General features: G+C 44.3%; 3 protein-coding genes across 4 annotated transcripts in view; all 3 read left to right on the top strand.

Annotated features, from left to right (window-relative positions):
• The window catches only part of LOC118394766 (adenylate cyclase type 1-like), a 61,693-nt gene extending 44,425 nt beyond the window's left edge, over positions 1–17,268 (top strand). The window contains exons 8-19 of one of the 2 annotated variants that reach the window (XM_052463841.1): positions 1,317–1,472; positions 3,358–3,552; positions 3,725–3,822; positions 4,077–4,161; positions 4,741–4,830; positions 5,003–5,268; positions 9,519–9,648; positions 10,670–10,786; positions 13,342–13,488; positions 13,579–13,677; positions 13,822–14,061; positions 15,003–17,268. In XM_052463841.1, the coding sequence (XP_052319801.1) occupies positions 1,317–1,472; positions 3,358–3,552; positions 3,725–3,822; positions 4,077–4,161; positions 4,741–4,830; positions 5,003–5,268; positions 9,519–9,648; positions 10,670–10,786; positions 13,342–13,488; positions 13,579–13,677; positions 13,822–14,061; positions 15,003–15,410 (2,031 nt within the window). In that variant the 3' untranslated portion in view covers positions 15,411–17,268. The remainder of the gene's footprint in view (positions 1–1,316; positions 1,473–3,357; positions 3,553–3,724; positions 3,823–4,076; positions 4,162–4,740; positions 4,831–5,002; positions 5,269–9,518; positions 9,649–10,669; positions 10,787–13,341; positions 13,489–13,578; positions 13,678–13,821; positions 14,062–15,002) is intronic. The other variant, XM_052463842.1, reaches the window with a different exon arrangement.
• The window catches only part of LOC118394762 (solute carrier family 22 member 23-like), a 457,726-nt gene that overhangs the window by 193,425 nt on the left and 237,964 nt on the right, over positions 1–26,337 (top strand). The gene's annotated exons all lie outside the window — the stretch shown is intronic.
• LOC118394765 (insulin-like growth factor-binding protein 1) lies at positions 21,048–25,433 on the top strand. Its single transcript, XM_035788295.2, has 4 exons — positions 21,048–21,538; positions 21,878–22,017; positions 22,518–22,646; positions 22,868–25,433. The coding sequence occupies exons 1-4, from the start codon at positions 21,190–21,192 to the stop codon at positions 22,991–22,993; spliced, it is 744 nt and encodes a 247-aa protein (XP_035644188.1). The 5' UTR covers positions 21,048–21,189; the 3' UTR covers positions 22,994–25,433.

Here is a 26,337-nt window from a genome sequence, read left to right as displayed (position 1 = left end):
CTGAAGTAACTTTGATATATAGTACTGGACATGACATTGGTCATACTGTATGTGGACAGATGTAGTTTGACTGCTAGAACGGACAGACAATACATTTTAAAGGAACTACCTGGTAAAATGTAGTCCAGATTTAAAAAAGACATAACCTCTCATTAACTTTCGTTTTCAACATAAGGTGAAACATTGTCGATCTGAACTGAGCAGTATTTTAGTCCTGTACTACTGTAGGCCTACATGTTCAATAGGCTGTGTGTATTGTAGAAAGTGTTGGGTATGTTTTTCATTGAGTTGTCACTCAGTCACGGTTGTTCAGATCCGATGGGTTCCCTTACAGTCTCCCTGATATTTGGCCTCAGCTCTGACACTGTCTTGTCAACAGCCTGTGGCAGCAACACACACACACACACACACACACACACACACACACACACACACACACACACACACACACACACACACACACACACACACACACACACACACACACACACACACACACACACACACACACACACACACACACACCCTGCCCCATCCTCTTCTAGTTTTCACATCTCCAACAGATGTGCCACTAGCAGCATTCGTACATCCGTGTCAGTTCATAATCATCTCTCCTCTCCTGCTCAACCCTTCTCCTACCCTGCCCTTGCCCTGCAGACTTTATTAGGTCTGGAGAGGGGGGTCTAACTTCCTGATGCCTGTGTATTTATCCAGCGCTGCTTGGCTAATCATCTGGTACACTGTAAAGAAATGCACAATGCACACTCTGGTGAGGTGCTGAAAAACGGAAGATAAACAACCATGGCTCTTTATCCGAGACGTTGGTTAATAAATCCACAAGGAGAGATGAGTGTATGATATTTTTTGTTGTTGCATTGTTTGTCCGTCCGGTTTCAGATTATGAAAGAGCTTTATGTGGATCCTTATGTGAACCTTCACAGTAGTGTCACACTATTGTCTCAGGTGGCCATTCAGCCACCCAGCCCTCTTCTTACTCTCCTCCTTTGTGGAGATGTAACCTTAGTCAAGTGTCCTACGTCCCAAATGGCTCTCTATTTAGAGAATTCCTTTTGAAGTAGTGCACTAAATAGGAAATAGGGTGCCATTTGAAACACATGCTCGGTCAATCCTCCAACCGCTCTACTTCATCAACGAGAAGAGACCGAGAAGAGGCGCCGTAGGGAGTTAGTGTTTGTGTACTGTAATCTGAGATGAGAACATAGTCATCCGCGAACGTATATGAAGTGTATCCACAGTACAAGTATGTATCCTAGTGTGTATCCTAATCCCTGCTCTCACTGCTTGTTTGTTGACAGATCTTCCCAGGATTGATTCTCTCGGATATAAAACCTGCCAAGAAGATGAAGTTTAAGACCGTGTGCTACCTGCTGGTGCAGCTCATGCACTGTAGGAAGATGTTCAAGGCCGAGATCCCCTTCTCAAACGCCATGAACTGTGAGGACGGCGACAAGGTAAGATCTTTGAGTGTCTTGTTTGTGTGTGTTGTATATGTGTGGGTGAGTGTGTGTGTGTGTTTCTGTGCATGCTTGTTTGTGTGTGTTGTGTAAGGGAATGTAGAGACAAAGAGAGAAGGCCTGTGTGTATACATTTGAGTACATATGTGTGTGTGTGTGTGTGTGTGTGTGTGTGTGTGTGTGTGTGTGTGTGTGTGTGTGTGTGTGTGTGTGTGTGTGTGTGTGTGTGTGTGTGTGTGTGTGTGTGTGTGTGTGTGTGTGTGTGTGTGTGTGTGTGTGTGTGTGTGTGTGTGTGAGCATGCATGTGCGTGTACTTGTCTGCGTGCAATGTGTGCTTCCCAACCAACCAGACTTTGTTGACCTTCAACAGTTTACTTTCAATTCCTTTGTTAATATGGCTGATTGTCAGTGTGTTGTCTTGACCTGCTGTCTCTGTAAAGATATCCTGAAGTCTGGCTTCAGTTCAACTCTGGCTCAGGATATTTAAATCCAGATACTCAGGTCTGTGTGGGTGTGTGTGGGAAAGGAGATGTAATGCAGCGGAAAATAAATCTCGCCCTTTCAGATAAAACCATAAAACTTAGTACAATCATTCTGTAAAGGGCATAAGAACCTCTGTGGTTACATTTATATAATATGTCATAGAGCTCTGATGCTTCGTGAGAAGCCTGGATGGAAGCATGTAAACATAGCTTTCAAAAGAGAGGGGATTGGAGTGAAGTTAAAATATATTCGACACAGACTGAGATATTCAGATTCAGGCCACACACACACACACACACTCTCTCTCCAGGCTGTCGGAAATGACAATGAACTCCGAGAGAGAGGGAGAGTGGGAGATGGGAGACAAGGAAGGAGTGAAAGGATGAGTGCACTCGGAGCAGCCGTGGGTGTATGATGTGATGAGTGTCCTATGCTCCTCAGACCATCTCCAAACAATTGGGTCACATGCAGAGTGGGAGATGGAGAGACTAAAGAGAGAGACTAGAGGGAAAGCGAGAGGGCGACAGGAGAGGAAGGGGGTGAGAGACAGGCTTACAACACTAATTAGCGTAATCAATGCACACACGCCTCCAAAGCAACCAAGAGAAAGTGAGGGGTGATGAGGATGAAGTCAGTGGGGCGTGTGTTTGTTAACCTTCCTCAACCGTCCTTGTTCGCTCTGCCCCCCCCCCCCATCCCCATTATGATGGCACTCTTTTCAGCCGCCCCCCGCTTACCCACTGTCTCTCACGCTGTGACACTGATGGGCCTCAGTCTGTACAGCTCACTGGATTTCTTCCTTCATCCAGGAAGACTCAATCAGGCTACATCCCAAATTGCACACTGTGTCCTATATAGTACACTGCAAGTCAAAAGTAGAACACCACGAAGAGCACCATTTGGGACACGTCCTCATTCTCTCTGGTGTCAAATCACTGCTTTTGCTCTGCTGCTCCACATAGCCCACTGTACAGTAACGACGCTTCCAAAGGACTATCAAGAAAAGGGGGTTCAGTTGGGGTCAGAGAATGAATGTTAACTGTAGAGTAAATCATTTATGTTTTGTTTGTTGTGTGAAGATGAGCATTTAATGTGTTGATGCCCCTTTTCAATTCATGTGAAGTCAAGTCAACCACAAGGAATGACTTTGTTTGATTTCCCTTGGTCACATTTAAAGATTTGAGTACTATTAGAACACACCTCTTCTTTCTCCATGGTGAATTTTGGTGTTTGTAGTTAAGTGTAAACTTTCTCTCACTCACAATGATACCCGAACAGTAGACAGCAGAGGCCCAGCAGAGGCCTATTTCCTCCGTGACCCATTGTTTTGAACAGCTGGTATAAAACCCTGTGAACGTAGTCAAGTCAGGATTCCGTTTCCCACAATTCTGTGCTACAGCGGAGGGCCCTGCGGACGGCTCCAGAGAAGCTGCGGAACCGGACGTCGATGTCGGCTAACGTGACCCAGGCCAGTCCCGGAACACGGGTCAACCGCTACATTGGTCGCCTAATCGAGGCGAGGCAGACAGAGTCAGACACAGCTGACCTCAACTTCCTCACACTCATGTATAAGTGCTCTGAGCGCGAGCAGAGGGTGAGTAACTGTACTACACTTACAGCATACATGCACAGACATACGCACGCAAACGTCGCAGCGCAAGGAATGCAATGACTTTTGAATCCGACCTTTTGATAGACGTAGCACCCAGAAGATGCTTTAATAATGATTTTATCTGAGACATCCCTCTCTCTGGTTGCTCTGCCAGTACCACCAGCTCCATGATGAGTACTTCACCAGCGCCGTGGTCCTCTCTCTAATTCTAGCTGCCTTGTTCGGCCTTGTCTACCTTCTCATCCTACCACAGTATGTACTAGATTATTATAGGATATCTGAGAGCAACACATTCTGTACCTCTATCTCTTTCTCTGTGCCTCTCTCTTTATCTCGCTCGTTTTAGTATATGATATCTGACAGCGACACGCTGTCTTTCTAGCTCTCTCTCTCTTTTCTTTTGGTCTGCTGCCTCTTGCCTCTTCCACAGGCTCTCTCCACTAACTCACTACCTCTTCTTCTCGTCCTCCTGTCTTTCCCCTCCTCTCTCCTGCTGCCGTCACCAGGGGAACAGTGGTCCTGGTCCTACTGGTCTTCTGCATCTGTTTCCTAGTAGTTTGTATCATGTACCTGCATGTCACAAAATTCCAGGTAAAAGCCTGCTGGATGTCTCGGTCCAATTGATTTAACATGTCGTTCCTTTAGTTATTCACTCACTTTTCGGAGGGGTTGATTATGCTGTAAGTGGTTTTCCATGGGTAGGTCAAACTCTTGGCCCAAGCTATAAGTCCCTTTTGATCATTGAGTTCATTTTGCAAATATTACGTTTTTCTGCTTACATCTGCAAATATCAGTAGTTGATAATAATATTATGTAGGAAATTGATGTCAATGGCCTTCAGAAAACTTTCCAAAGTTCACTTTTCAAACTTTTTGTCTTCAAACTCAATACTAAGTCTATTAATTTCAGCTTTTGTTGAGGTTGATAGATTGACTTTTTCCAACTTCCCTAACGCCCTCAGCTAATATTACATAAATTAAGTTATAATTCTTTTCAAATGTAAATTCTGTGTGGTAAGCTTTTTCTACTCTCCCTCCCATTTCATCCTTAATCTGTTTCTCTTTGTGTCTATTCTCTCTCTCTCTCTCTCTCTCTCTCTCTCTCTCTCTCTCTCTCTCTCTCTCTCTCTCTCTCTCTCTCTCTCTCTCTCTCTCTCTCTCTCTCTCTCAGTGTTTTCCAGGCTGCCTCACCATTCAGATCCGTACTGTTCTGTGTGTTCTCATAGTGCTCTTAATCTATGCTGTTGCCCAGGCCTGTGTGGTAAGTAGGGTTAACAACAAGGCGCTAAAACAACAATATTCATGATATTAATTGCAATACACTTGAAATCATAAATGTAAATGTCATGCAAATCAAATATGCAAAGAACCAACCTTTGAGTTACTGCTTGAGGTTTTTTTCTCCACCATTCTCTCCTCTGTTTCTCTGCCAGGTGGGCTGCATGCCATGGCTGTGGGGCAGTGCCCACCACTCTAACAGTTCCATTGTCATCATTGACACGAGCGACGGTGCCAACCGCACCGCGATGGAGCTGCCGTGCGACGGTGTCCGCTATGCCTTCCTGTCGTGCATTGTGGGCACGCTGACACTGGCGCTCTTCCTGCGCGTCTCCTGGATGCCAAAGATGGCCCTGTTGCTCCTGCTGGGGGTGCTGTATGTCACTGTGCTGGAGCTCAGTGGATTCAGACACACCGCCGGGTGAGGGAGAATACACACACACATTATGTATATAATCAAGCACACACACCAGTGGAGGCTGATTAGGGGAGGATGGCTCTTAATAATGACTCTAATGGGATAAATGGAATGGTATCAAACACATGTTTGATACCATGCCATTCAATCCATTCCAGCCATACACTCAATTCCAGCCATTATTATGAGCCGTCCTCCCCTCAGCTGCCTCCACTGACACAAACACAGGAGGGCGAGAGGGGAAAAACCGAACGGACAAATGCACCCACCATCCTCCCACTGTCAGTCCTGAAGCTATAGCCCTCAGATTTACTATGCTCCCCCTGCCACTCACTCACGCATCCAAGGCCATGATTGATTTTACATGACAGTAGTGTCAGCTACGGTTTCCTCTTGGTTTGATTTGGAGTGGGAACAAACAAACAACAGTCACAGGGATATTTCCATTTTGTGGGGACGTGTGTAGGAGGAGAGGAGTCTTTGTTTGTCCTCGACCTGCGCACTCTCTCATGGGAACTGTTTGAAGAGGAGACACACCGTACATGTTCATTAACTCTGAACCAAAAGGCTGAGCTGACAATGTATGCTTTTGCTTGGGTACTGAGTAGGAGTAACTCAGTACCCAGGACCTAGTGCAGCTCAGAGCACAGGCCCATTGTATAGATACAAACAGATCACTTCGTGCAGGAATCATCAACTCTATTCAGCCACGGGGCCTGTGTTTTCTTGAGCAGATGGTCAGGGTGCTGGAACGTAATTACAAATCATTTGTAGGCATCAAATTGACAGCAAGAAGCCCAAACAGATAATAATATTTGACTAAAACATAATAATTTCAAACCTTGCTTGCATTTGTATACAGTCACATTATTGTTGGACCAAAAAAAAGACTGTAAAAACACCAGCAAATCAGCTCCAAGGGATTTTAATTGAGGAAATGATGTGTGGCAATACTTGGGAAAGGATTTCCCAACTCTTGTTCAGAAAACCTGAAGAAATAAAAAGGTGGGGGCCGCCGGTTGGGGAACCCTGGCTTACCGTATAACGCTGGAATACTCTGATATTGTTGAGATAGAAAACTACTTGTTGTTCTCCAAAGGGGGCTTATTATCCGCAAATATTATATCTGTGCTGAGTGTATGGGGTTTACATCACCGTTGGTTTAAGTCACCCTGTCTGTGTTTTCCTGCGGTTGTGGCTGACATGTTGGTTCTCACTGGTGGTTTCATCCACAGACTTAATTATTTTTGTAGTGGTCCAGACCAAATGTATGTTCCTGACATCAAATTTGGTTCTCACAAAGGTTCCCTCCACATCTCCCCCCTGTGAAGTTGTACTCCCTGCTGTATTTATGTGGTCCCCCACTCCCCTTTTATTAATGATGTGGTACAGTCCTACTGTATTATGGCGCTGACATCTATGTTAGGCTGTTCCCACAGTGGGGGGGTCTATCCACATCTCCCCACTTTCACTATTAATTAATGTTGTGGTACAGTCTAACTGTCTATGACTTATATTGCTAACATCTCTGTTGGTTTCTCCCACAGTGGGGGTCCATAGTGTTACATGTACAGTACATTCAGAAAGTATTCAGACCCATTGACTTTTTGCACATTTTGTTTTACGTTACAGACATATTCTAAAATGGATTTAAAAACAATACCCCATAATGACAAAGAGGAAAGTGATGTGTAGAAATATTTGCAGAAATACCTTATTTACTTAAGTATTCAGACCCTTTGCTATGAGACTCAAAATTGAGCTCAGATGCATCCTGTTTCCATTGATCATCTTTGAGATGTTTCTAAACTTGATTGGAGTCCACTTGTGGTAAATTCAAGTGATTGGACATGATTTGGAAAGGTACACACCTGTCTATATAAGGTTTCACAGTTGACAGTGCATGTCAGAGCGAAAACAAAGCCCTGAGGTCGAAGGAATTGTCCATAGAGCTCCAAGACAGGATTGTGTCAAGGCACAGGTCTCAGGAAGGGTATCAAAAAATGTCTGCAGCATTTAAGATCCCCCAAGAACAAAGTGGCCGCCATCATTCTTAATAGAAGAAATTTGGAACCACCAAGACTCTTCCTAGAGCTGGCAGCTCGGCCAAATTGAGCAATTGGGGGAGAAGGGCCTTGGACAGGGAGATGACCAAGAACCCGATTATTACTCGGGCAGAGCTTCAGTGTTCCTCTGTGGATATGGGAGAACCTTCCAGAAGGACAACCATCTCCAACGCCACCAATCTGGCCTTTATGTTAGTGGCCAGACGGAAGCCAATCCTCAGCAAAAGGCACATGACAACACATTTGGAGTTTGACAAAAGGCACCTAAAGGACTCTGACCATTAGAAACAAGATTCTCTGCTCTGATGAAACCAAGATTGGACTTTTTGGACTCATTTTTGCTTTGTCATTATTAGGTATTGTGTGTTGATTGATGATGGGGGAAAACGATTTAATCCATTTCAGAATAAGTCTGTAACGTTACAAAATCTAGAAAAAGTAGAGGTGTCTGAATACTTTACATATTCACTGTATGCACTGAACAGGTCTACTGAGGACGCCAGCTCCATTGCTTTACACTCTGCCCTGACCCACCTGGACAAAACCAACACCTATGTGAGAAGACTTTAGCTCAGTATTCAATACGGTCATTCCCTCTAGGCTGGTCACCAAACTCCATGGCCTAGGGATTTCTGTAACTGTACTTTGGACTTCCTAACCAACAGACCCCAGTCTGTCAGGTTAGACAACTTCACCTTCTCAACCCTGAACCTGAACACCAGTGTGCCACAGAGCTGTGTGCTGAGCCCCTTCCTGTACTCCCTCTTCACCTACGACTGCGTTCCTGTACACGGTTCCAACACCATCATCAAGTTCGCAGATGACACCACGGTGGTAGGCCTGATCACTGACAATGACGAGTCAGCCTACAGGGAGGAAGTCAAGCACCTGGCTGCATGGTGCGCTGATAACAACCTGGTCCTCAATGCAAAGAAAACCAAGGAGCTCATTGTGGATTACAGGAAGTCTAAAAGTTGCAGCCACACCCCAGTTCTCATTGATGGCACTGAGGTGGAGCGTGTGCCCAGCTTCAAATTCCTGGGTGTCTACATCTCCGATGACCTCTCCTGGACCCTCAACACCTCAACCCTGGTCAAAAAGGCGCAGCAGCGCCTGTACTTTTGAGGAGGCTGAAGAAGTCCCACCTGTCTCCCAAGATCCTGGTGAACTTTTACCGCTGCACGGTCAAGAGCATTCTGACTAACTGTGCCATAGTGTGGTTTAGCGGATGCTCTGTGGTCGACGGGAAGGCCCTGCAACGGGTGGTGAAAACCGCCCAGCACATCACTGGTGCCCAGCTCCCTGCCATTGTAGACCTCCAGTGCAAGCTGTGTCGGCGTAGGGCGTGGCATCATCAGGGACCCTTCATATCCATGCCACAAACTGTTAGCCCTCCTACCATCACAAACTGTTAGCCCTCCTACCATGATGCTACGGGGCGGCAGCGTAGCCTAGTGGTTAGAGCGTTGGACTAGTAACCGAAAGGTTGCAAGTTCAAATCCCCGAGCTGACAAGGTACAAATCTGTCGTTCTGCCCCTGAACAGGCAGTTAACCCACTGTTCCTAGGCCGTCATTGAAAATAAGAATTAGTTCTTAACTGACTTGCCTAGTAAAATAAAGGTAAAAAAAAAAAAGGCAGGCGGTACAGGTCTCTATGTTCCCGCACTAGCAGGCTCAAGAACAGTTTCTTTCCAACCCTGCTGAACTCTGACACGGCACTAGCCATATCCACCTGCCCACCACTTAGTACGGCCTCGCAGGGACCTTGTTTCACTACTCTCCTTACAATCTTTACTGGACTCTGACATTGCTTTGCAAAGTCTGACTAAGGACATTATTCAGTTGTACATGTCTACCTCGGTAACCTAATTTCTGCTATCCCTGCATTTCAGTAGCATGCCTCCTTGCACTTGCCATTTGCCTTCATTGCACATTTAAACATCCTACTTAATTGTTTCACTTGTACATTTTTTGTACTCAGTTATTTGCACTTCTGGTCAGATGCTAACTGCATTTCTTTGTATTGTATTGTTCAATGACAATAAGGTTGAATCTAATCTATTCTAAAAAATATCTCTGTGGAGTGGGAGGTCTCTCCCTATACCTCAACTCTCCCTTTTAATGAATGATGAGGTACAGTCTTTTGTGAAGATTGTTGCTGATGTCTCTGTTGGTTTGTCCCACAGTGGGGGGTCTAATCTCCAGATCCAGGGCTATGAGCCCATCCTGTCCCTGCTGCTGTTCACCAGTGCCCTGGCCCTCCACTCCAGACAGCTGGACCTCAAACTACGACTGGACTTCCTTTGGGCCACACAGGTGTGTGTGTCTGTGTGGGCTGTTGTCCTATGCATAGATCTAGCTAGCTGATGAACACCATGCTTTACTCATCATCCAACCTTCTGTTGTGACCATACCATGCCAATTCATATTTTGAGGCTTTTGGCTGCCAAGTGCCAGGCTATTGGCTGTTAAAGCTGCTGGCAGATGCTAGCATGGCGATGGCTGATATTGGCGTTGTTGGTTACGATAGGACAGGGCTGATATTGGCATGGTGGTTTACAATAGGACAAGGGGCTGTTATTGGCGTGGTTGTGTTGGGTTATAGTTTGAAATACTTGCTATAGTAGAGGATAATGGTTACATTTATGAGGAATGTATGTGGTGGGGTCAATGGAGGTTAGATAATAAATATGGGCCTGGAGAGTTACTAAGTAAAAGAAAAGGCAATCACATGGTTGCAGTCACTGATAAGGGTGGATTGCTGTGGATTTGTGAGGAATGTGGGCTGAGGTCACGTCAGGTCACATGAAGGGAGAAGGAACAGTTTTATTACACACATCACTTAACTTCCTGCCTAGCAACAATTATGTTTTCTCCATATTCCGGTTGGAGGAACACGGCATCAACGGGGAATAAGCAGGAAATCAGGAATCTTCCATCCAGGATTTCTGGAAAACCAGGGAATTTATTGAAAGTTCACAGAATTCTGTAACCCTATATAGGACAAGGGGGTGATATTGGCATGGTTGGTAAGGATAGGTCAGGACAAGTCACTGATATTGACATGGTTTGGTACAATAGAGCCACTTGGCTGGTAGGACAGTAATAGTGTCTAGTAGGGTTTGGCTTTAGGTTTGGACCTTTAACTCTTGATTCTACCAAGTGCTCCTTGTCCACAATGTCAGACTAACATGGTGCCTCAGCCCTTGTGTACATTTAGAGCTTATACCGACACCTTGTGGTAGGAGCTTTGAACTGCAGCCTTGAGTTGTACTTTGGGGAGAATTATTTTATTCAAATTGATGTGTGTGTGTTTGCGTTTGGTGTGTGTTGTCAGGCGGAGGAGGAGAGGGACGGCATGGAGAAGGTCAAGCTGGACAACAGGAGGATTCTCTTCAACCTGCTTCCTGCTCATGTGGCTCAACACTTCCTCCTGTCCAACCCCAGAAACATGGTGTGTCCTACGTAGACGGACGGACGGACAGATAGACAGACAGACACAGGCAGGCAGACAGACACAAAATGTGTTGTTTCATAAAGATATTGCCTTTCCTTCAAAGGATCAATAGTACCTTGTCATATACAGTGCCTTCGGAAAGTATTCAGATCCCTTGACTTTTTCCACATTTTGTTACGTTACAGCCTTATTCTAAAATTGTTTAAATTGTTTTTTCCCCCTCAACAATCTACACACAATACCTCATAATGACAAAGCACATTTTTTTTTGGGGGGGGGGGTGTTTTTCTATTTAAAATAAAATGTCACATTCGCATAAGTCTTTACACCCTTTACTCAGTACATTGTTGAAGCACCTTTGGCAGCGATTACAGCCTACAGTCTTCTTTGGTATGATGCTACAAGCTGGGCACACCTGTATATGAGGATTTACTCCCATTCTTCTCTGCAGATCTTCTCAAGCTCTGTCAGGTTGGATGGGGAGCGTCGCTGCACAGCTATTTTCAGATCTCTCCAGAGATGTTCAAGTCCGGGCTCTGGCTGGGCCACTCAAGGACATTCAGAGACTTGCGTTGTCTTGGTTGTGTGCTTTGGGTTGTTGTCCTGTTGGAAGGTGAACCTTCGCCCCAGTCTGAGGTCCTGAGTGCTTTGGAGCAGGTTTTCATTAAGGATCTGTCTGTACTTTGCTCTGTTCATCTTTAACTCAATCCTAACTTGTCTCCCAATCCCAGCTGCTGAAAAATAACCCCACAGCATGATGCTGCCACCACCATGCTTCACCGTAGGAATGCCAGGTTTCCTCCAGACGTGACGCCAGAGCTGGAAAAAGTACACAATGGTCATACTTGAGTAAAAGTTAAGATAACTTAATAGAAATAGAAAATATTCCTTTAGAAAAAGTCTAAAAGTAATATACTTAAGCATTAAAAGTGAATGTATCAATAATTTCAAAGTGCTAATATTAAGCAAACCAGACAGCGCCATTTTGTTTTTGCATTTACAGATAGCCATGTGCACTCTCCAACACTCAGACACTCAAATGAAGCATTTGTGTTTAATGAGTCTGCCAGATCAGAGGCATTAGGGATGCCCAGGGACACTCTCTTGATAAGTGTGTGAAATGGGCCATTTTCCTGTCCTGCTAGCCATTAAAAATGTAATGAGTACTTTTGGGTGTCAGGAAAAATGTATGGAGTAAAAACGATATTTTATTTTGGAAAGTAGTGAAGTGAAAGTAAAAGTTGTCAAAAATACAAATAGTAATGTATTTTTATTCAAGTACTTTACACCACACGTGAGGCTTGGCATTCAGTTCAATCTTGGACTCATCAGACCAGAGAATCTTGTTTCTCGTGGTCTGTGAGTCCTTTAGGTGCCTTTTGGCAAATTCCAAGCGGGCTGTCATGTGCCTTTTACTGAGGAGTGGCTTCCTTCTGGCCACTCTACCATAAAGGCCTGATTGGTAGAGTGCTGCTGAGATGGTTGTCCTTCTGGAAGGTTCTCCCATCTCCACAGAGGAACTCTGGAGATTTGTCAGAGTGACCATCAGGTTCTTCGTCACCTCCCTGACCAAGGCCCTTTTCCCCCGATTGCTTTTGTCCAGGCAGCCAGCTCTAGGAAGAGTCTTGGTGGTTCCAAACTTCTTCCATTTAGGAATTATGGAGGCCATTGTGTTCTTGGGGACCTTAAATGCTGCAGACATTTTTTGGTACCCTTCCCCAGATGTGTGCCTCGACACAATCCTGTCTTGGAGGTCTAGGGAAATTTATTTCGACCTCATTGCTTGGTTTTTGCTCTGACATGCATTGTCGACTGTGGGACCTTATATAGACAGGTGTGTACCTTTCCAAATAATGTCCAATCACTTGAATTTACCACAGGTAGACTCCAATCAAGGTGTAGAATCATCTCAAGGATGATCAATGGAAACAGGATGCATCTGAGTTCAATTTTGAGTATCATAGCAAAGGGTATGAATACTTATGTAAATAGGCTCTTTCTGTTTTGTATAATTTTTTATTAGCAACATTTCTAAGAACCTGTTTTCTCTTTGTCATTATGGGTTATTGTGAGTAGATTGCAAAATGTGGAAAAAGTCAAGGGGTCTGAATACTTTCCGAAGGCACTGTATACTGAACAAAATAAATACAACATGCAACAATTTCCACAATTTTACTCAGTTACAGTTCTTATAAGGAAATCAGTCATTTGAAATGCATTTGTTAGGCCCTAATCTATGGATTTCACATGACTGGTCAGGGGCGCAGCCCACTTGGGAGCCAGGCCCAGCCAATCATAATCCGTTTTTCTCCACCAAAGGGCTTGAATTATCTTGGCAAAGGAGAAATACTCACTAACAGGGATGTAAACAAATTTGTGCTCAACATTTGAGAGAAATCAGCTTTCTGTGCGTATGGAAAGTTTCTGGGATATTTTCTTTCAGCTCATGAAACATGGGACCAACACCTTACATGCTACGTTTATATTTTTGTTCAGTACACAGTACATCTATTTGGCCTAGTGACTATGGTTGGCTATGTGTTTTTCTATAGGATCTGTATTACCAGTCCTATGCCCAAGTCGGAGTGCTGTTTGCTTCCATCCCCAACTTCAATGACTTCTACATTGAGCTGGATGGGAACAACATGGGAGTGGAGTGTCTGAGGCTACTCAATGAAATCATCGCAGATTTTGACGAGGTGAGGATGTTGGCTGCTACAGTTATCTGGGATATTAACATTCTTTGTTGCCTTCTCCTGTGTATAGGTGTAAATGTCATTTTTCCTCAGCTCATGGATAAAGAATGCTATAAGGACATAGAGAAGATCAAAACCATTGGCAGCACATATATGGCAGCTGTGGGTCTAGTCCCCACCATCGGAACAAAGGCAAGTGTGTCTGTTTGTGTGTTTCTGGTGCGGACTTGTGTGTGTTTGTTAAATAACATGTAAAAAGTATGAATATAACAAGGACAGTGAATGAATGTGATAATTAAAGGTCATTTTTGTTAACTTCCTTACTCCCTTCTATAGGAAAAAAAATCTGTCTATGATCACCTGAGCACAGTGGCAGACTATGCTATTGAGATGTTCGATGTGCTGGATGAAATCAACTACCAGTCATACAACGACTTTGTCCTGAGAGTAGGTATCAACGTGGGTCCAGTGGTGGCGGGGGTGATCGGGGCCAGGAGGCCTCAGTATGATATCTGGGGGAACACAGTGAACGTGGCCAGCCGCATGGACAGCACCGGAGTCCCTGGCAAGATACAGGTACTGTCAGGGCTGTGCATAAACCTACCAGCTGCCTTTGTTGGCAAAATGTCAACATTTATAGGCCTATATATTTCCTGCAACAACACACTCACTCATCACATATTGTAGGCAAGCTAGTGCCAGTGACTCCTAGGTCAAGAGAGGACATGAGATGATTGACATGGGGAGAAGAGTTGCTATCAGCTGACCAGAGAGAATAAGAATGGGGTGGCAGGTAGCCTAGTGGTTAGAGCGTTGGACTTGTAACTGAGAGATTGCAAGATCGAATCCCAGAGCAGACAGGTTAAAAATCTGTCTTTCTGCCCCTGAACAAGGCAGTTAGCCCACTGTTTGTAGGCCATCATTGAAAATAAGAATTTGTTCTTAACTGACTTGCCTAGTTAAATAAAGGTTAAAAAAAATCCTAGTGCTGGCTAATTACATATGCTGTTGGAACAAACTTGTTTTTACTTGATTTGAGTTTGTTCTGCTGCTGACATCTGCCTCTTAGCAACAAGCAGTCAGATCGCCCCTTTGTCCATAACAGTGAGAGACACGAATGACAGATCCAACTCAAAAGTAGCCTCATAGCAGTTGGCGTATTACTGTCTTCCCGCCCAGTGCCCGCAAACAAAAATGTAAAGACTACTTTTTTTTTTAAACCACAGAGCTGCTAGGGCACTTTATCATAGGAGGGCAAGTGCTCAGGCACTGGTTGAGCCTTATCTGTGCATGTGCCTGTGTACTAGTTGAGCCCTATCTATGCATATACCTGTACTGGTTGAGCCCTAACTGTACATGTGCCTGTGTACTGGTTGAGCCCTAACTGTGCATGTGCCTGTGTACTGTACTAAATTATGTGTTATGATTGAGGCCTGTTGATTGGCCTAGAGTAAATGTCATTGTATGACAGTGGTATAACCTCTCTTTCTCTCTATTTCCCTCCCTCCCTCCCCAAGGTAACAGAGGATGTGTACCGGATCCTGGGGGATAACTATGACCTGGTGTGCCGGGGCAAGGTCAGCGTGAAGGGTAAGGGTGAGATGCTCACATACTTCCTGGAGGGAAAGGTCCACAGCACCGGCTGTGCCCCCACGTCCTCTGTGGTGCGCTCTGCCAGCCTGAACCGCCGCGCCCACTCCTGCGGCAAGGCCAGCGTTCCCACCAAACTGGGCAGCGTCAACTCTGTCGCCAGCTTCACCGTCCGTGCTAGCATGGTTAGCCTCGGTGGCATGGGTAACAGCAGCTCTAGCCCCGGTGTCAACGTCCACCCCACGCAATGCTTGCCCTCGCACTGCGTGCCTACTCTGGGAGAGGAGGAGGAAGAAGAGGAGACAGAGGTAGATGTGGGAGGAGTGGCTGTGTAGGTAGGTGGAGAGAAGAAGCGCTGCACTATTGTAAACTTGAGGTCCAGGGTCCTGGGCTATAACATCCATCAGGACTAGATCCACTGAGGGTCCCACTACAGAATGAACCACGGTCTCCTGTGGGTAACTGGGATACTGGGACAGTCCACTGCACAATGGATCAATGGAGGGATGCTCCTCCGGGAGCTACCTGGTTCTGAGGATGGTCAGATTGGATATCTGGACAATCACACCAAGTATAAAATCCCAATTGCAATCAACCTGCGGACTTGATTGGGTTTGTGTACGTTTTTGTGACAGTAGTTGCGACTTGCCACCGTTTGGAACCACATACAATCAACTGAAGGATTCCAGCTTCCAGGATTGGAACACCATGCTCCTGATGACATAAGGGTGGCAGTCAGGTGACAGTGTGTCGTCCCTCTGTGTGTGCACAGTCCCAACAAGGGGTCATGCACACAAAACCCAGTATTATCCACATATAAGAGGACTGATCATGTTATTAATGCTTTTCTATGTCTTCTTCTCTGATTATGCCAAGGATACATTCCATCCTTCACAGTGTAAATACAATCTGTGTACTGTACGTATGGTATGCATGCAAGTGTGTATTTCTACACAAATATTTATATGTGTGTGTGCATGTGGGTGTTCTTAAATCTTAAACAAATTAGCACAAATAGGTTTTTATACATTCAATTTTCAAAATCTCAAAAGGCTTTTGAAAGGTTTTCGGCAGTTCACGAACTGTTAGTGCTGCTCATACTGCTGGGATAGATTGACTGGTCCGGTTCCCCGTCGAGCGCAAACCAAAGCAATGAGCTTCTTTTAAGATCCTGTGGTTTAGTACATCGTCCTTCACGGCAGGAGCACAAATGCCATCTAGGTCTCTGGATTTCTAGAGCAACGAGGGAAAAAGTCATTCAGGCAATTTTTTTCTCCCAGAAACACTCAATAGGCAGGATATATGGTTTACTGCATATTACCTTTTTTTATGTCTCATGGATCCAAACAAACATGTATCGGATGAGGGTAAGTAACATAGTATTATTTCTAATGTAGGCAACCGGGAGAAATACACACACTTTGTTTGCTTCTGTGACCTTGTTGAGCTCGTGTATTGATCAAGGCTTGTTATTCGTCCATTGCTCTGCTCTGATAAGGATTACGTGTGGGAGTGTGTGTCCTGTGTTGGCTACACAAGCAGCAGGCTGCGGCCAAGGCTTTGAAAGTGAGGTCGGTACGAGAGGTATTGGGTAAAGTACATTGGCTTTGACCCACAGAGCGATAAGGATGCCCTTATCCCCGAGTCCGACTGACGTGCGCTGTAGAACTCTAGTGAATGCCAAACCCGGTGCGGCCGTGTTAGTGTCAACGGTACGTTTACACACGTTCTGTACGTCTTACATACACACATCCAGCGACATACACATGCTCACACCTTCACACATGCACTTACACAAACCCCCCCCCACACACACACACAGACATGCACCCCTGTGCACATCACACACACACACACACAAATCTGTATTCTGCAAATAAGTATAGACTTAGCAACCTACGTAGGAGCTGTAGAATCACAGTTTCCAGCTCCCATACCGTAGATTAAGCCTGGCCATTAGAGAGATACAGTAGGTGACGACTTTCACTCGATCTGCAGTTCCAGTTTCAAGTATTTTGCCTTACTTCTAAGAAAGCTTACCGTGATTGAAACATGCCTTTTTAGCTCATCAGTTTGATACACAGACAATGGTACATTTGTAAATAGATTACTACAGCTATAAACAGCTATAAACGACGTATCTTGTACAGTTATCTCCGTTTACAGTTTATTTTGTAATAAACACATTGTTGATGTACAAAATACATGATCTTACGTTTCTTGATGTTGTGTGTGTGTGTGTGTGTGGGGGGGGGTAAATTAGGAATTAGGTCAAGATTCTGGAATGCTGGTGTCCTGGGATGCCAAGTCATGTCCTTGATGAGGTTAGTCCTCGTTAAAGCATGTTATTTTTCTCTCTGAAAAAGGTCTCCACAGGGATGTTGGCACCAGTTGAGTCCAATGCTTTCCCCAGTTCCGTCAAGTTGGCTGGATGTCCTTTTGGGTGGTGGACCATTCTTGATACACACGGGACACTGTGTGTGAAAAGCACAGCAGCGTTGCAGTTCTTGACACAAACCATGCGCGTCTCACGTGCTACCATACCCCGTTCAAAGGCACTTCAACCTTCTGTCTTGCCCATTCAACCACTGACACACTCCAAGTCTCAACTGTCTGAAGGCTTTAAAAAGGCTTCTTTAAGCCGTCTCCTCCCCTCCAGCTACACTGATTCAAGTGAATTTAACAAGGGACATCAATATGGGATCATAGCTTTCACCACGATTCACCTGGTCAGTCTATGTCATGGAAATAGAAGGTGTTTTTATGTTTTGTATACTCAGTGTGTGTGTGTGTGTGTTCAATGGGGTTTTCCAGCTCCATTTGTTAACCTTTGCACCAACATGGTTCTTACAATAACAACTTCCCTGCAAAGCTTCAGTCAGGTGCCCAAAGTCACTGACACTGGAAAATTGGCCTAGTCTGTCTGTGTTACTTTCCACAGATAAACCTAGAAATATCCCAAAATGTTGCCAATGGCCAATGCTTTCCAATGTTTTTCCAGTATTGTGTGGTTTTCCCGGGGCTCAATCAGTATAACAGTAACAAGTCAATAAAGAACTGGCCTGGCCTGCTCAACAGTACTCCCTGGTTTATACAGTCTGTTGTGGTGTTCTGTTATAAGTATTATATTGGAGGATGACTAGCCTTTCGGTGGTTACTCTAACCGTAGTTGATAATACTATCGACCTCATTAGTAAATCCAGTTGTGTGTCAGCTCTGCTTATATGGTTCTTTGCCTGTAGGATTCCTAAGGTAAAAACACTGGCTACATACTGTAAGTAACTGGGTAGCATTGACAGAGTGGATGTTGAATATTTGCGGCAGGTAGCCTAGCGGTTAGGAACATTGGGCCAGTAACCGAAAGCTTGTTGGTTCGAAACCCCAACCCGACTAGGAACAAAATCTGTTGATGTGCCCTTGAGCAAGACATTTAACCCTAATTGCTCCTGTAAGTTGCTCTGGATAAGATTGTCTGATAAATGACCAAACATTTTACATTTGAACCAAAACAGATTACTTAATGTTCATTAAAATAATCCGATTGTAATATTTGCTGTTCCTAGAAAATTGAACATTGAGACAAATTAGTCAAACTTAGAACATTTTATGAATGAGAATGTTTGTGTAATCTCATCTGTCTCTGATATGGGCAGATGCTGGCTCTACCAAACCAGGATTGGTGTCACGGTTTGTACTGCCATAACCATGACTGGCACAGTTTTCTGTAGTTTATGCAAAGGCGGACTTGTGTGACACAAATAAGGGCAAACCAAACTGACCAGCTGCTGTTGTTATGATGGCTTTTTAGTGTGCCCCATCAATCAATGTCTCTATGGTTACAATTAAGCAAGAAAGGGAATGTAAGATAAAAACATGTGGTGTTCAACTGCACAAACGTTCCTTCTTGGGGTGGCAGGGTAGCCTAGTGGTTAGAGCGTTGGACTAGTAACCGGAAGGTTGCAAGTTCAAATCTCCGATCTGACAAGGTACAAATGTGTGCTATTGAAATTATCAGTGATTTTGCTAGCTTCAGAGTCATCACAAATAATACAAGAATCCTATATATTATATATATAGCCCTGTTCGGTTCATCAGGTTCACATGATCTATTTGCATAAAACTGCTGCTGGAACCCATCCAGGAAGAAGGGGAGGAGGATGAAGAGGAAGTGTCTTCAGGTGCGGAGGCCTTGTCGAGACTCTAGTTCTCTAGACCAAAGTAGTGCTGCCCAGGTGGAGATCAACTATCTCTCTGTAGGCCTACCATATCCAACTCCTACCCAGACATCAGGGGACCTCTGGGATGAGGAAACCCGACCAGGGTTCATTCTCCCTGGGAAACAGAGAGGCTAATGGGGAAGAGGATGGAGCTCAGCTGGAAGTAGAGGAAAGTAGGCTCCTGTCCCCAACCCTCTTCTCACTTTATATTTTTTGTTGACGGTTCGGTGCAAGTATTTCAGTTTATTCCCGCCTCAGCTACCCATCAACAGGAGAGGGAAACAAACACATTGCACAAGGAGGAGACTCCTGGTCATCGTCAGATCGTCAGATGAAGAGCAACCAACTACACCACCACGACCACAGAAGAGGAGAGGGAAGGACGAGCTACCACCACCACAGAAGAGGAGAGGGAAGGACGAGCTACCACCACCACAGAAGAGGAGAGGGGCTAGAGGGCGGAGAAAGGTGCCAACTGCACTAAGAACCAATAATAAGCCTGTAGTCATGACGGTCTGGACAAACAAAATATATCAAATGTACATTTCCCTCCTGTGTTTATAGAGATTGAATAGTTCAATTATAGTGATCAAACACACATTTTGATAATCTGCCCATGATACTTTTTTCAATGTATCCTCCTAGGATGATCCTTTCCCACAACTTCTGGTGAATCTTATGCAATTGAGGAGGCTACAACATATGAGCTGGTTGTTGAGTAGACTTGAAAAGGGCACATTGCAACATTGCAAGACAAAAAAGGCTGTGTCACCAATACACAATAAATAATGTTGATTCATGACCATGAATTAGGACACTGAGAGCAGGTGACACTCCTAACCAACCTATTGTGTTTGTCAACATCTACAAATGACATGGTGGCTTCAGTTGGTGTGGCGTGACAAACTGACCAATAGCTCAGTAATTACACAAAATCAACATGCTTCATCACGTGACGAAAAGCATGGGGTATCTCATAGAGGCACAGAGAGAGAGAGAGAGAGAGACAAAGTGTGTGTGCATGTGTGTGTGCATGTGTGTTTCGAAAGGTATGGGGAAGGGGTGGTCGAGGTGTTCAGTGTTTACCTTAGATAAAGTGTTATGATCTAATACTTCAACAGGAAATGACCATTTACACAAGTCTTTCTCCAGACAAACATGTTATGGTCGCCTGGTTATGCAATTGAGGGGATGATCGTGTTTATGTGACCCACAGATGACCCCTATTTCAACCACGTGGACTGACCAACAAATATGTTTAAGTCAAATAGAATCAAGTCTTAGCCAGTTCTCGACTTACCTGTAACCTCTGACCCTATCATGAATGAACCTAAATGCACATCATCATCAATCCCTCATTAGTTTGTCTACCACATCACACAGTATGTATTTGTCATTACATTTCAATAGATACCCTTCTTAAATATATTCTTGCATCTTCATTATGATACCGGTCATAAGATAAGACCATGAATAGGGGTCAAAACACAGACACACAAATGTTTTCCAACATCACCTTGTACAATTACTGTACTCCTCGTTCCAGAGTAAATATTGACGACAGGGCAGGCAGGCAGCTCCAGTGAACCTCAGTTCAGATCTACGCACTCTACCAGAGGTCAAACCACCCATCCATCCACCCTCCAAGCCAATACAACTGCTGCTGCTGCTCTGTCCGTCCAAAATATTTAATATCTGGTTCAAACATTAACCTCCCTGAGGGTCAGAGTTCTGTATAAATACTGCAGCTCTTTTGTTTGGAGAATTCAGTGCAGAAGGATAGAAGGAGACCTAGAACTACCTATCTACAGTATATTGTGCTAGTCAAAAGAACTCGAAAACTGAGCAATAACTATACTTGAAGATTCATCCTACACCTGAAGATTTCAGATTCAAGATGCTTGGATTATATGAGAAGTTGACCCTGCTGGCAGTGGTGTCATTGTCCCTCCTGGCCTCTCTGGCCCTGTCTTCCCCCGTGGTGGGTCCAGAGCCTATCCGCTGTGCCCCCTGTACCCAGGAGAAACTGGATGAATGCCCGGCCATCTCCCCAGACTGTAAGCAGGTTCTAAGGGAGCCGGGATGTGGCTGCTGCTTAGCATGTGCCCTGGCGAAGGGGGCCTCCTGTGGGGTGTACACGGCCCACTGTGCTGAGGGGTTCAAATGCAGCCCTAGATCTGGAGACCCCAGACCTCTCTACTCTCTCACTAGGGGACAGGCTATCTGCATCGAGGACAAGGGACAAGGTAGACTCAGCTTTCTGTGGTTGTGTTTTAGTTTTGAAATAATTGATTCATTGATGAATTGATAAAAAATTATATATATTTGTCATATGCTTCATAAACAACAGGTATAGACTAACAGAGAAAGGCTTACTTACGGGCCCTTCCCAACAATTCAGAGAGTAAAATAGAAAAATGATAAAGTTAATAACACAAGGAATGAATACACAATGAGTAAAGATAACTTCCTTCCTTCTTTTCATACAAAATCAACGTATTTTGACAACATAATACAAAATATATCATGTCAACTAATGCTAAAAATTCTATACTCACCCACTCATTTCTCTCTCTGATGCACAGAGGTAGTAGAATGGTTGACAGACCTCAGCTCCCTGCCCTACCTCCTGGGACTTAACACCCCCTTTGACCCAAGAGATGAGGGGAATCAGGAGAGCATCAAGGCCAAGGTCAATGTTATCCGCAAGAACCTGGTGGAACAGGTACGCACAGTATTCAATCTGACATTGTGTTATAGTTAGGTAGCTCGGTCATCAGACTGTAATGGTGGAACATACCACTGCTTCTCAGAGTAAGGGTTTTGATCTAGGATCAGGTCTCCCCCTCTCCATGTAATATTATTAATTGTGATCTAAAAGGCTGAACTGATCCTAAATCAGATGCTTTATACGGCCCTGACTTACTTTCTTCTTCTTTACCTTTAGCTTAATGCAGCAAAGGGCCTCTAAAACCTGATTTACAGTTCAGGTCAATTTAGCTCCTAGCCACCAGAGGAAGCTGTTGCCATTTTAACAAAAACCACCAAGCCTCAGTGGGAAAGTGTTATTCTCTTGAGATTAAATTAGCTTTGAATTTAATCACGTGGTGATTTAATCTGTTTCAGTAAGATATAACTACTTATTTCATATGTATTCTGTGTCCATATTTCTGTGCGCATTATATGTGTTAGATGTTCATTGCCCTCTCTCTGTCCTACCGCTAGGGGCCCTGCCACATTGAGCTGCATGCAGCCCTCGACAGGATAGCCAGCTCTCAGCAGGAACTAGGAGAGAAGTTCACCACCTTCTACCTCCCCAACTGTGACAAACATGGCTTCCACAAGGCTAAGCAGGTAAGCAGCCCACGCGTCTTCTTCGGGAGCTGCCTCGATAGAAAGGGGTTGGTGTGTTTAGCAAGAGCATTTGCTCGTTCGTGGTTGATAGTGGGACCAGGTGATCGGATCACGAAGACTCTGGTTCCTAGTTGAGAGTTCAATCAAAAATAGCAATGTACTTAAGTTGATCCATTTCGTTGAACATCTTTCTCTCTCTTTTCCCCTCTCTTCTGTTTTAGTGTGAGTCGTCTCTGGTGGGACCCCCTGCTAGGTGTTGGTGTGTATCCTCCTGGAATGGGAAGAAGATCCCGGGGTCAAATGACCTACTAGGAGACTCAGAGTGTCAGCAGGAGCTCACTCACTAAAGCCTGGACGCTCCGACATACATTTACAGTATGCATATAAACGGGAACATAACACACACTCACATACCCCTGCACGTACGCAAGCACAGTCCCATGAATGCACACACACACACACACACACACATACGCATGGACAGACGCGTATGGACATATACTGTGTCGTTTTTTTACTCAGCTTAAACACTACTTAACACATACCTACACACATCAACATCCACCAAATATACTGACTTTCTTTCTAGAAATCCGTACAAAAACACTCTCATTCACATGAGCACACAACATAACATTTTATTTAAAAAAAAATATAGAAATTACTCTTAATTTATTTACATGACGTATCACGCTTTATTTATTCAAAACGTATATATGCTTACTGGTATGAACCATTTGTAATTTTGAGATTATTTATATGTTTGTCTATTTTCTGATTGTAAATAGGGCAACAGTGTATACATTTGTGTTTCTGACTAAATAACTCCATCTCTGAAGACCACAGGTCTCCAGCTCTGCCAAGCCCGGTCCAGGGTCTTCAGAATCTGTTTTTGATTCATTCAACCCAGTGGACTTATGTAAATGAAACAACACATCCACTCATTCAGTCGACATGTTGACAGTGTCGGAATGTATTCTCACTGATATTTCCTCAATGGGAATCGGGGAAATACTTAAAGTGCCACAAGTACGCATCTGTTGGCCAGGCACAAACATGTCACTGCTCATCCAAGCCACTGTTTAGTCTTTTATCTACCTCTACTGGTCTGTGCAGGTCTTCTGGTTTAGCAGGGGTTTGTTGTGACACTCGTCGGCGCACACACCGCCCTCCTCATGTAAAGTCATTGTTTTGTTTGTCTGAAATGACATCTTATCTCTTTTTTTGTTTCATTTGATGCCATGACTAAATGTCTATTTATTATATGTCAAGCCGCTGTTCCTGACAGTGGGTCAGAAATAAACTCAGCAACAAAAAAAAGAAACGTCCTCTCACTGTCAACTGCGATTATTTTCAGCAAACTTAACATGTGTAAATATTTGAATGAACGCAACAAGACGCAACAACTGAGACATAAGCTGAACAAGTTCCACAGACATGTGACTAACAGAAAAAAGTAACAGTCAGTATCTGCTGTGGCCACCAGCTGCATTAAGTACTGCAGTGCATCTCTTCCTCACTGGATTTGACAGATCTTGCTGTGAGATGTTACCCCACTCTTCCACCAAGGCACCTGCAAGTTCCTGGACATTTCTGGGGGCGGAATGGCCCTAGCCCTCACCCTCCGATCCAACAGGACCCAGAAGTGCTCAATGGGATTGAGATCTGGGCTCTTCACTGGCAATGGCAGAACACTGACATTCCTGACTTGCAGGAAATCATGCACAGAACGAGCAGTACGGCTGGTGGCATTGTCATGCTGGAGGGTCATGTCAGGATGAGCCTGCAGGAAGGGTACCGCATGAGGGAGGAGGATGTCTTCCCTGTAATGCACAGCGTTGATATTGCCTGCAATGACAACAAGCTTAGTCTGATGATGCTGTGACACACCGCCCCAGACCATGACGGACCCTTCACCTCCAAATCGATCCCACCCCAGAGTACAGGCCTCATTGTAACGCTCATTCCTTCGACGATAAACGCGAACCCGATCATCACCCCTGGTGAGACAAAACCACAACTTGTCAGTGAAGAGCACTTTTTGCCAGTACTGTCTGGTCCAGCGACGGTGGGTTACAGCCTCTCTCAGCCTATTGCGGACAGTCTGAGCCTGTAGCGCTGTCTTAGGCGTCTCACAGTACAGACATTGCAATTTATTGCCCTGGCCACATCTGCAGTCCTCATGCCTCCTTGCAGCATGCCTAAGGCATGCTCACGCAGATGAGCAGGGACTCTGGGCATCTTTGTTTTGGTGTTTATCAGAGTCAGTAGAAAGGCCTCATTAGTGTCCTATGTTTTCATAACTGTGACCTTAAGCTATTAGTGTCTTAACGACCGTTCCATAGGTGCATGTTCATGAATTGTTTATGGTTCATTGAACAAGCATGGCAAATAGTGTTTAAACCCTTTACAATGAAGATCTGTGAAGATATTTGGATTTTTACAGATGATCTTTGAAAGACAGGTTCCTGAAAAGGGGACGTTTCTTTTTTTTGCTGAGTTTATGTTTTGAGATATGCTGCGAATACTTTTTGTTTGCTTTTTTACAATGTAATTTTTTAAATACAATTTTACATGTATAGCCTCTCTTACGAAAAAGGATTGCAGTAAGTTTGCAGTGTGAGTGCAGTGCACTGCAGTCATTCTGCAATTTACTTCGTCCAAAATACCACAGCCGTCTGCAGTTACTGCACTTTTACAGCAGTTTTAAAACGGCAATCTTTTTTGTAAGGGCTATGATAGTTACTCTGTTGATATTCCGTGCTTTCATTAAACATGTTAACCTCAGTTGTGTACATGTTTCGGTAACATAGGGCATGTGAGGATACGGTAAATGTGGAGAGAGTTGAATGAAGACGTCAATGCCAATAACTTCATAAAATTAAGTATTTATTTGAAGTGAGGAAATGTACAAAATCACTCTCCCCCATACCAGAGGTCCTTATATATTCCCTGGCTTTAACCCCAAGGCAAGGAGAACAGCTGTTTCGCAACAAATGATTATAAAAAACTTGCAAGATAGTGTTCATGATCCTGAGTTTAGAATAGTACCATATTAACTATAGTGTGCTACTATCGACCTGGTCAATAGTGGAACACTGCATACTGAATAGGGTAATAATTTTGACAGATCCCTTGTTTGAACCTAAAACACTTCCAGAGCTAGCAACATGCTAATATCTCCAACTTCCTCTAACAAAGACATTCACCCTCAACAGAATCTCTAGTGGCAAAATTGAGGGTTATCATTAAGTTAGTTTGTAAAAAAAACTATTCAGAATCTCAGCTTCATTAATAACAATCATGGACATTTAGAAATCCAGACAGCACACAAATATAAATCACATAGCAATAGAAGCTGGCGTCATCTTTAATGCATTTATTTGTATAGAGCATATTGGCCTTGAATCTAGACACAACTAAATGGTGAAAATGTATCTCTTAAAAACAGAAGAACAGGCTCAAAAACATGTGGGCACACGCACGCACACAATACACATGCACACAATACACATGCACACAATACACATGCACACAATACACATGCACACAATACACACGCACACAATACACACGCACACAATACACACGCACACAATACACACGCACACAATACACATGCACACAATACACACGCACACAATACACACGCACACAATACACACGCACACAATACGCACGCACACAATAC

Source organism: Oncorhynchus keta, chromosome 15, assembly GCF_023373465.1.
Source record: "Oncorhynchus keta strain PuntledgeMale-10-30-2019 chromosome 15, Oket_V2, whole genome shotgun sequence".
NCBI classification, from domain to species: domain Eukaryota; kingdom Metazoa; phylum Chordata; class Actinopteri; order Salmoniformes; family Salmonidae; genus Oncorhynchus; species Oncorhynchus keta.
The sequence above is the reverse complement of the archived record's forward strand: the minus strand, read 5'-3'. Positions and strand labels throughout refer to the sequence as shown.